General features: G+C 43.6%; 1 protein-coding gene across 1 annotated transcript; it reads right to left on the bottom strand.

Annotated features, from left to right (window-relative positions):
* Positions 1-3,818: 3,818 nt before the first annotated feature.
* Positions 3,819-11,060, bottom strand: GAL3ST2 (galactose-3-O-sulfotransferase 2). Its single transcript, XM_081910522.1, has 4 exons — positions 10,639-11,060; positions 7,909-7,995; positions 5,804-6,062; positions 3,819-4,652 (listed from the first exon to the last, which is right to left on the bottom strand). Exons 1-4 carry the CDS (start codon positions 10,653-10,655, stop codon positions 3,834-3,836), a joined length of 1,182 nt encoding a protein of 393 aa, XP_081766648.1. The 5' UTR covers positions 10,656-11,060; the 3' UTR covers positions 3,819-3,833.
* Between the last annotated feature and the right edge of the window lie 303 nt (positions 11,061-11,363).

Raw genomic sequence — 11,363 nt, 5'->3', positions numbered from 1 at the left:
GTCAGAGCACAGTGAGGACACAGTCAGCAATGTCCATGTGCAGATACCTGTGACCATCACTTTCCCTTTTATTTTAATTTTTTTAACTAACTGGGAAAGTCTCACGGGGCATATCTACTTGTCTGTATATGTGGACTTCATTAGCCGCACATCTCCATAATCAGAATCATACGTCTTGTGTAATGGCAGTGAAGGGAGAATGTCATGTTCACCTCTCTAATGTTTATGCTGCTGGAGTAAGCCCATTGGCCTATGTGGCTTTACTCTGCTTTTACCTGTGCAAATGGAAAGAAACCAGACTAGCAGCCTTAAAGTCTGGGAAGAGCGACATTATTATCGGAATTCCACCCCTTCCTTCCTCAAAGGAAAGCCTGGGAACGGAATTCTGGGGAAACTGTCTTATCCTTTGTAACATCTGTGTAGATTACAAAGCCATACTTTGTACAGATAAAAAATAACATCTACCTACCTATAATTCTCTGTTTGGCTGATGGGCAGTTTCAAGACTTGCCTGCTGTTCCTTCTTTAGAGATGAAGAACTGTAAGAGAGATACGGTACTTGAGCTAGACAACCCCGGAGGTCCGTAAAGTAGGATGGGTGACCTGGTTAGGGTACCAGATGGCAACTGATATTTATGTTTGGAGGATGCTTCGATGAGAGGGTGTAAGCACCAGAATTTATTGACTTTGACCATGTACACATTAATTACCATTTACTCTGACTCCAATGCAGTGCCACCAGTGTACACATTATGAGTACACAAAATGTCAGCTGCAGTCCATATGCCTCTGATAGTTTATTGATATACGGAATGCATTACTTCCTAATGAAAAGCTGCTCATGTCATTAAACTGTTCTCATCAGACAATTATCTAGAAACATTGCAGGGAGCTTGTACTCTATACTGTATTTTTCGCTCTATAAGCTCTTGCTGTTCTGACTTCTGGGATAGCTGCACAACCTGCATTTGCTCCATAAGACGCACACACATTTCCCTTTACTTTTTAGAAGGGGAAAAGTGTGTCTTATAGAGCGAAAAATACGGTATTTCCAGGCTTCTGATAAAGGTGTTAGAACCTCAGAAACAGGAATTAGCATTATCCTCATGTCCTTCATGCTAGCAAACAATTTTTGGTCAGATTTTTTGCAGTGCCCTTCACCTTTGCCATCATTCTGACCTTCACCTTCTGCATTTTGTCAAGCTTTCCCCAGCCTTTACAAAAATTGCTTTAGGCTGCAATCCTAAACATGCTTACTAGAGAGCAAGTCTCGCTGAACACAGTGGGACTTACTTCCAAGTAAACATGCATAAGCTAGCATTGTTCAGCTAACAACTAATATATGCATTTTATGCAACTTTACCCTATTACCGGAATATGCATTCTTGTACTTGCCTGGAAAACTGCATTGAGAAATTTGGAGAAGTGCAGATTTTGAAGGATGGCTGTGATTTGGTTCTTGCATTGTTTCAGGAAGTGTGAAGTAGGCTGGCATGCCTTTGAGTGGGAAGTGATTCTAATTATTCCTCATTCCTAACCACCATGCATTTGGGGACTTAAACTGCTGTTTTTCTTGAACTGGAGCAGTTGGTAACATAGGCTAGACTTTCTTGCATTTTGATTTCAGCCGCAAATCAATTGACATGTTGTGCGACTAGGATTCGTGCTGACAGAGTTACTTCCAGTTCACTGAGCTGAGTCCAAATGTTCCCATTAAGGAAAGCGGGGAGGCGGAGACTAAACAAAGCAAGGAGCAGAAACCTGAGGACAAAGGGGGCTGTGACAACTGAAGGCCTAGAAGATGGAATGAAACCAAACAAAATGAGCTTTCAATACATTGCCGGAAATTGATTTCAGAGGACCTCATGATTCAGAGCCATAATGGCTATCTAGTAACTCTCCAGCATAAGAGCAAAACTGACTAAAGGATGATGAAACCATGAACAAGGCTGTGGGAACTTGAACCTTCAGTCATTCAGTGAGTTGTAATGTGTGTTCCCACCCCATATTTAGAAGATCACAGCATCACATTGAGTAACTGAGTAAAATGACTTGGTTCATCTATTGATATGTACTAAAAAGAAGAGTAGAAGGGGCGCGGGTGGCGCTGTGGGTTAAACCACAGAGCCTAGGACTTGCCGATCAGAAGGTCAGCAGTTCGAATCCCCACGACAGGGTGAGTTCCCGTTGTTTCGTCCCTGCTCTTGCCAACCTAGAAATTTGAAAACACGTCAACGTGCAAGTAGATAAATAGGTACCGCTCCTGCGGGAAGGTAAGCGGTGTTTCCGTGCGCTGCTCTGGTTCGCCAGAAGTGGATTAGTCATGCTGGCCACATGACCCAGAAGCTGTACGCTGGCTCCCTCAGCCAATAAAGCGAGATGAGCGCCGCAACCCCAGAGTCGGCCACGACTGGACCTAATGGTCAGGGGTCCCTTTACCTTTACCTAAAAAGAGGAGTGGCTGCAAGCTACTGGGGACCAGAGCACTGCAAAGTGATGACAACCAATTTAGATGGCTTTAAAAGAGGATTAGACCAAAGATGCCGAATTAGGCAAACACTCACTGGAATAAAATCTCCACCGCCCACATGTGATGAGTCAGAGTCTTTACCACTGAGACTTGAGACTATACAGTGGTGGCTTGAACCACTGTGATGGGGGTGGGGGGTGGGAGGGGCAGGGGAGACCAACAGTAGGTGGAGATGGGGCAATGGCTAGCAGAACCAACCAGTTCTGGCTCCTCCCTGTGGAGTACTGCAAGGAGGAATTAAGACAATAGCCAGTTCCACCCCCTGGACTGGTTGCAAATAGGAATGTAGACAAGTGAGGGCATCCTGAGGTTGGTGAGCCAGTGCTCCATTTTCCCTCCAATGAGACTACTTTCCCCTATACTGGCAGCACAATCAGAACCAGTGAAGGCGGTGAAGGTCCTGTGTGAGTGCCTGGAGGCAGTTGGAGGATGGATGGCGGCTAACAGATTGAGGTTGAAACCTGACAAGACAGAAGTACTATTTTGGGGGGACAGGGGGCAGGCGGGTGTGGTGGATTCCCTGGTCCTGAATGGGGCAATTGTGTCCCTGAAGGACCAGGTGCGCAGCCTGGGAGTCATTTTGGACTCACAACTGTCCATGGAGGTGCAGGTTAATTCTGTGTCCAGGGCAGCTGTCTACCAGCTCCACCTGGTACGCAGGCTAAGACCCTACTTGCCCGCAGACTGTCTCGCCAGAGTGGTGCATGCTCTAGTTATCTCCCGCTTGGACTACTGCAACGCGCTCTACGTGGGGCTACCTTTGAAGGGGACCCGGAAACTGCAATTAATCCAGAATGCGGCAACTAGACTGGTGACTGGGAGTGGCCGCCAGGACCACATAACACCTCTTCTGAGAGATCTGCATTGGCTCCCAGCACGTTTCCGAGCACAATCCAAAGTGTTGGTGCTGACCTTTAAAGCTCTAAACGGCCTCGGCCCTGTATACCTGAAGGAGCGTCTCCACCCCCATCGTTCAGCCCAGACACTGAGATCCAGTGCCGAGGGCCTTCTGGCGGTTCCCTCATTGCGAGGTGAGGTTACAGGGAACCAGACAGAGGGCCTTCTCTGTAGTGGCGCCCACCCTGTGGAACACCCTCCCTTCAGATGTGAAGGAAATAAGCAGCTTTCCTATCTTTAAAAGACATCTGAAGGCAGCCCTGTTCAGGGAAGTTTTTAATATTTAACGCTGTACTGTTTTTAACACTTGATTGGGAGCCGCCCAGAGTGGCTGGGGAGACTCAGCCAGATGGGCAGGGTATAAATAAATAAATTATTATTATTATTATCATAAGCAAATCTTGTTTCATCGAGTGGGGAAGTCTATGGGTTTTCTCGTCTTGTTTGGGAACTGGTGGCTGTACAGATATGCTGTATACTGGAGCTCAGGCATGATCATCTTTTGGCAGATCGTCTGGGTCTTATTGTCTAAATCCTGCTTGAGGTTATAGCCCAAGATTTTCGCAAGCCCCAGCTGCAAGGGCTTCAGTTTATTGTCTATGATTTTGCTTCCATCAACTGCTGTTTCCTCCAAGAGGCACATCTCCATCAGTTCCTTCTGTCTCTTCTGCAGAAGTGCAACCTCCTTGTACAAAGAGTTTAGGTCCATCCTCTCTTGGATCTTAATCCAGAAGGTGCTATTGAAATGTGTGTAAAGTTTCCAGTCCAGAGCACACCAATCTCTCGCCTTTTCCTTGTATTCTGGATTCAGAGTCTGAACACTGTCTAGGCTCCTGGTGTTCAGTTTGAAATAAACCACATCATCCAGGTCCCAGCATAACATATTCTTCAGAAGGATCATGGACTCATCAAAGTATTCAGCAATCAGCATCAGCTGGAAATTCTGCTCAATATCCTGTATTACAGACTGGATGTAGAAGTCATCATATTCTGCATTGTTGTCATAGCCCAAGTCAAACCACATGAAGTTCCTGGCATAAAAGTTCCAAGGCTTTTTGCTTGTATTGTAGTACGTCCAAGGAGATGCCAGAAACTCACTCAGTGTCTTGGTTTTCTGAAATGCTGGTGAATATGTTTTGTAATAAGCATAGGAGGATTCCAGCAATGAAGGAGGATCCCGCAGGATAGAAAAATAGAAAGTATCACGTGGCATTACTCTTCTTACCTTTGTAATAAAAAGCAGAACAGAGAAAGTCAGGATCCTTAGCAAGGGAGATTGAGGGTGTGGGAAAGGAAGGAGGATATCTTTTCTTGCACAATCATACAACCGTATTGTATGGGGTGTGTGGAATTCAATACATTGTACAGTGGTACCTTGGGTTACATACGCTTCAGGTTACATACGCTTCAGGTTACAGACTCCACTAACCCAGAAATAGTACCTCGGGTTAAGAACTTTGCTTCAGGATGAGAACAGAAATCGTGCTCTGGCGGCATGACAGCAGCAGGAGGCCCCATTAGCTAAAGTGGTGCTTTAGGTTAAGAACAGTTTCAGGTTAAGAACGGGCCTCCAGAACAAATTAAGTACTTAACCCGAGGTACCACTGTACTATAACCCCTAGATTTTAGGATAAATATTCTCTAAAAGGGCAATTTGCCAGACTTTTGAATATCAGTAATCTTAATTCCCCAAATCAACAGTTTCCCAAAATTTGCCCACAGATGTTCTTGCTGCTGCGGATCTCCAGATGTTGCTAGACTACATCTCCCATCATCTCCAGCCATTGGCCATGCTGACCGTAGCTGGTGAGAGTTAAGAGAGCAACAACATTTGGAGGGCCAAAGGTCCCCATCCCCACCCTGTGTGGGTTATGCCATTTCTGCAGAACAGAGATCAACGCTGGTTAAGTGCAGGCAGAGGTGGAATTGGGGCAGTATGAACGGTGCAGCACAGCTGAGGAAGGCGCCTTCTCAAAGCCCAGTAAATGCTTGTCCAACTTCAGGAAGGAGACGGGAGAGCTCTGACTGGGTCACTTCCCAGAGCTGGGCAAGCGCTCGTCATGCTTTGGGAAGGAGGTCGAAGGGCTCTAGGAACCTGCCAGAGCATTGTGCCCCCTTCCCAAAGCCCGGCTTAAGCTGGCATTACATGGACTGTGGGGAGGGCAACAAATGGCCTTGCTCAGGGTGGCATATTACCAAGGTCTGCCCCAGTATAGTTTGTGTGCAATCAGATATGCTGAATGACCTTATTCCCCCTGAAATCTCTGTGGAAATGCATCTTCAATGTTGCCATCACTCAATTTTGCAGACTGGGAGTGGGGGCGGGGAGGACAACTTCATTGTAATCAGCAATAGCAGTCCTTTCTGTTTTCTTACCTCTGGCAAATTAAACCTCAAGTGGTTGCACATGATGTTGAAGTGTCGACCAATGGTTCTGAACTCCTCAACAAATGTTGTTTTGAAGTGCACAGGGTAACCCAGGTGGAAGTGCAAGTGATATGGCAGGGCCACAGTGAGGTTGTGTTTCTCTGAGAAGCGGAAGAGGACGTTGAGGACTGTGCTGCTGACCGTTTTGTGTGTCTTGAGGAACATGACATTTGTGGTAGGTTGGCAGGGTTTGGAAACAGCCCCCAGTCTACATGAATATAAAATGAATAAAGAAGGGGTAGAATCTTTTAAAACTCCAGACGCCACCCTTCCCACCTGATGATAATACTGTTGAACAGAAAGGTTTGGGAAAGACCCATCCTCTCTCATAGGAGAGTTAGCACAATGGTGATTGCTCCAAGCACATAAAAACATTAGATTTACATTTGCCTGCATCCACATTTAAACATATATTCCCCATGAAAATACCTAGGCTAGAATAAATCGCAGAGACATAGCTCTGCAAATAAGTGAAGATTTTACTCACAACAAACAAGTCTCCATCCATTGGCAGTGAAATAAAGAAGAAAAATGTTCCAAATGACTTAAAAAGAAAGAACTTGTGTTCCTTACCAAAAAAAAAAAAAAATGCAGTTTTTGCATTAGCAAAGAGGCAGGCAGTAAAAACCTCCTTTTGGAAAGTTTCGTTCACGTGAGCTGGAAGCCATGCTTGGCTGCAGCTTTTTTTAAAACCCAGGAAGCAGAGAGAGGCAAAGGCTGCTGAGATCCTGTTTAGCCCCTCCCATGGTAACTTGAGCTCAGGGCTCAGGTTAACCACTCATACATCCAAGTGTGAGTCAGTAACTGTATATTATAACTGCCTACTGCTTATTTGTCCTTATTTGATCTCCTTTTGCCCTTTGCTGTGGAGATAATGAAAACCCTTTTAACCAGAGCTGCCTTTTGCTTATCCAATCTCAGAGAATTCCACCTCCAGCTGATGCAACTCAATAAAGTGCCATTAGAACCATCCCATGTGACTCTTAGGCTGCAACCTTGCATGCACTTTCTTGGAGCCTAGGCCCACTGAATTCTTAACTTCCAAGTAAGTGTGCATAGGATTGCATTGTAAATTAGGTGCAGCCTTCTGTGTCGGGAGATGATGTGGAGGCCGGTGCAACCTTGCACCAGGTATGCCAGTCCCTGCAGCGTCTCCTAATACTCTGTGGGCTGGTGCAGCCTTCTGCTAGCTGTGGGAAGGCCCAGTGAGGCCCACCACAACTGCAGGTAGACCTAGCAGGGCCCGATGGGACCCAGCAGGCTGCAGAATATTGAGGGGGGCAACCTCCCTCTTGAAAGGTTGGGGGGCTTGCTCCCCCAGCCCGATGGCACTTCTGATCTACAAGCATATATCTATGTGTGCTTGCAACAGTCTAGCCAGATTCACAAGCAAAACTCTGCACTCTCTGCATTCCAAGGCTCTCAATACAGTGGTATCTCGGGTTACATACGCTTCAGGTTACATACACTTCAGGTTACAAACTCTGCTAACCCAGAAATAGTGCTTCAGGTTAAGAACTTTGCTTCAGGATGAGAACAGAAATCGTGCTGCGGCGGCGCGGCAGCAGCAGGAGGCCCCATTAGCTAAAGTGGTGCTTCAGGTTAAGAACAGTTTCAGGTTAAGTATGGACCTCTGGAACGAATTAAGTACTTAACCCGAGGTACCACTGTGTTTTGGATCTTTTCCTTTGCCAACTGAATAGCCAGAATACTGTCCTTGTTAGAGAATACTGTCCTTGAGAAAGATGAAAGTCAAGTGAACAGGAATTAATCAGAATAAATAGATGTGATGCAGATTTCATCCGCTGGACTATTTTATCCACGATGAGAAAATACTAAATCATTTTTTTAAGGGAAGGGACTTGTCTTCATGATAGTGTGTCTGCTTTGCATGCAGAAGAGATTTGGCCCAAAGGTGAGGTCACTATCACCATCAAAGATCACCGGTATGCCTATGAGAAATATCTAGGGTTTCTGGTGGTTGGTTTTAACAGGTTTAGTTCTCCGGAAGAAGTTGTCCTCTCTGGTTTAGCCATATTAGAAAATCAACTTACATGCCAAGCTTTACATTGCGCTGAAAGAATCCTATCAAGGCTATCAATCCCAGGCAAAGAGTGAGACATATAAAGTGTCGAAAACACCTGAAAAAGAATAGATACATGGTCTGCATTTTCTAATACAACAGCACTGCTGTAACTCTTAAGATGCAGGGATATTATCTTGGCTTTCCTCAAAGAATTCTGAAAGTTGAGCCCATTCACCTGGTAACATTGGCCTTTAACACCAACATCACCTTCAAAATGAATGTGTCATAACTTGGTTTTTTTTAAACAAAACAGATTATCTTTCTCTTATCCTGGAAATGTGCATATATTGCTGATATAAAATTGTCCACTTTGCTCAGCTTTGTGATAGCAAAGACTTATTCCGTGTTTTTTTTACAAAAATGTATTTCTGATCGGTTTACAAATTGCATTTGCTACTTCAGAAAAATACCTTGTGCCTCATGAGACCTAAGCACAATGAAGTCATTTTGTTCTACAGAGACAGAGAGAGGTCTGTATTCCTTGCATTTTAAGAACAACAGGAAATAAAGCCAGAGATTAAGCAGGCTCCAAAGAGTTTACTTTCAGGATAAAATGAAACCAAAGCAGCACCAGTTTAGAGTGTATGGCAAGGGTCAGACTTTTGAACAGTTGTAGTATTTCACCAGGTGTGGTGGGAAGACTTTTCTGTGTCTGAATTTGCATTCCTTATATTTTTCTGCTCCTTAGTGCAATCCACGTGCACAAAAAGTGTGCATGCGTGTGCGCTTATTTAGGCTGTGTATACACACTAACCCATTTGTAGCACAAAAATGTAGTTTTTCTCAATCTGGGTTCATTCACACTTGTCATCAACATGCTGCTTTCAATCTAGATCGATTCTAATCTAGACCTTGCCGTCCACTTGCTTGCATGCTCACTACTGGATTGGTTTAACGCCAAGATGGATTAGCTAAATTTCCCCTATGCAATTACATTGTAATTGAACATAACAGTTTTTTGGTTCCAGGGCCTCTATTAGGCCTGGGAGGAACAGTCACTGACCCTCTTCTCCAGCCACGTCTGGAGGCTTTCCTTCCGTCCCTTGCAGAGCTGCCCATTAAGAAAGAGTGAGCTCCACACTTCTACCAGGAGCTGAGAAGCTATAATCCAGAAAGCCACAACTGCTGAAAGTTTATTTTCCAGAGCCTCAGGCATGGCTTGTACATCCACAAACACACACACACACACACACAAAGACCCACAAAATTTCTCAAGGGACCTACTGACTTTGTCATCTATACTTAGAGTAGGTGCTCTCCCCCACAATACATTTTACACACACACATACCAGTTAGAAGATCGGCTAGATATTTATTAGCTGGGAGAGGCTACAAGTGAATCCATGCTGTAAACAGGATTTGACCTGCCAGCACCATCTTTTCTACAGTTTGACAACGTTTTTAAAGAAGTAGAATCTAATATGGGAAGAAACAGGTCTGAATAACCCTGGACTAAGTTGCAATGGTATAATATGGAATTAGAGGGGTGGGGGAATACATAACCTACAATTGTCAATTTCTCCTAAAGTCGCATATGACATTACTGGAGTTCTGAAAAACACACAGCCCACCTAGCTTCCAAATGCTTCCTTTTAGCCAAAAGCCTAAGAAACAGCCAGGGAAACCAACCTTAAACACATATCTCCAGATTAAATTGCAGGTAGATAGACTGATGACAGATGATAGATAAATAAATAAATAGATGATAGACAGATGATAGATTAGATAGATGATAGATAGATGATAGATAGATAGATAGATAGATAGATATAGATAGATATAGATAGATGATAGATGATAGATGATAGATGATAGATAGATAGATAGATAGATAGATAGATAGATAGATGATAGATGATAGAGATGATAGATGATAGATAGATAGATATAGATAGATGATAGATAGATAGATAGATAGATAGATGATAGAGATGATAGATAGATAGATAGATAGATGATAGATAGATGATAGATAGATAGAGATATAGATAGATGATAGATGATAGATAGATTGATAGATAGATGATAGATAGATAGATGATATAGATAGATGATGATAGATAGACGATAGATATAGATAGATGATAGATAGATAGATAGATAATGATAGATAGATAGATGATAGATAGATAGAGATAGATAGATGATAGATAGATGATAGATTAGATAGATATAGATAGATGATAGATAGATAGATAGATGATAGATAGATGATAGATAGATAGATAGATAGATAGATAGATAGATAGATGATAGATAGATAGATAGATAGATGATAGATAGATAGATAGATAGATAGATAGATGATAGATAGATAGATGATAGATAGATAGATGATAGATAGATGATAGATGATGATGATAGATAGATAGATAGATAGAGATAGATGATAGATGATAGATAGATAGATAGATAGATGATAGATAGATAGATAGATAGATAGATAGATAGATAGATAGATAGATAGATAGATAGATATCTGATGTAGTTAACCGAATACATTCATCAAAATTCCCTGCAAAATAAGTTATTACTACTAAGATAGCTCAGTTGGTTAGAGTGTGGTGCTCATAATGCTAAGGTTGCAGGTTTGATCCCTGTAAGAGACAGCTGCGTACTCCTGCATTTTCAGGGTGCTGGACTAGATGATCCTCGAGATCCCTTCCAACTCTACGATTCTTTACTCCTTATTCCTTACCTGCAAGTGCCTTTCATTGTGCTGCTGGTCCTATCACAGCGACACGTGAGTTTCTTGTTAGCCAGCTGGACATGCCACTGCTTCTCTGTGGAGCCTTTCAACAATCTAGGCAGGCAAAGCAAGGGGTGTGCAGATATGATACAGAAATATGGATGGCACAGATGGGATGCTCCTGTTTACACAAGCAAATTAAACACAGAGATGGAAGACGAATGGAGGTAAGTTTGCATGAGGGGATAGAGTTGCAAAAGTATTTTGTTTGCTTGTTAGAAGCCCCACCCACCCCAAGCCACCTAGTCATAAAAGCCTCATGACCTCAGGGGAGAAGCAGTTCTCGCAGAGTTTAGTTTGGCTCCTGATACTTTGATGGCTGGGATGTCAAGCTGGACACAGTGTCCCATTTTATAGCAGGCACTTCAGATTTACTGGGATGGAAAACCCAGCTTCTTTGTTCTGTAACTCTGGGTGGGGAAGGGAATTTTGTTTCTGGAGAGTGGGATGCGATTGGGGGGGGGGAGGTTAAAAATCTTTAGCCTCCATGCCAGGTTCTCAATCCACATTGGAGTCCCTGTACTGGGTATTTCTGGAAGAAAACCCTGCACTCAAGCACAACTCCTGTGATTTACATCATACATTGCATGTCCCAGTGCTGGCTCACGACTCTGGCTGAGGATTTGAGCCGATGAGCTCTAGATAACTCAGTGGCAGAAAACTTGCCCTACATG

The sequence above is a fragment of the Podarcis melisellensis genome (assembly GCF_964234715.1).
Source record: "Podarcis melisellensis genome assembly, chromosome: 5".
Taxonomy (NCBI): Eukaryota; Metazoa; Chordata; class Lepidosauria; order Squamata; family Lacertidae; genus Podarcis; species Podarcis melisellensis.
This window is presented reverse-complemented; position numbering and strand designations above follow the sequence as displayed.

What these genes read in the sequence shown, in the direction of transcription:
- GAL3ST2 (XM_081910522.1), bottom strand. An exon ending in CGCAATGTAAAGCTTGGCAT is followed by an intron (nt 6,063 to 7,908) that starts GTAAGTTGATTT and finishes ATATTCATGTAG; the next exon opens with ACTGGGGGCTGTTTCCAAAC. An exon ending in TGAGGTTTAATTTGCCAGAG is followed by an intron (nt 4,653 to 5,803) that starts GTAAGAAAACAG and finishes TTTATTACAAAG; the next exon opens with GTAAGAAGAGTAATGCCACG.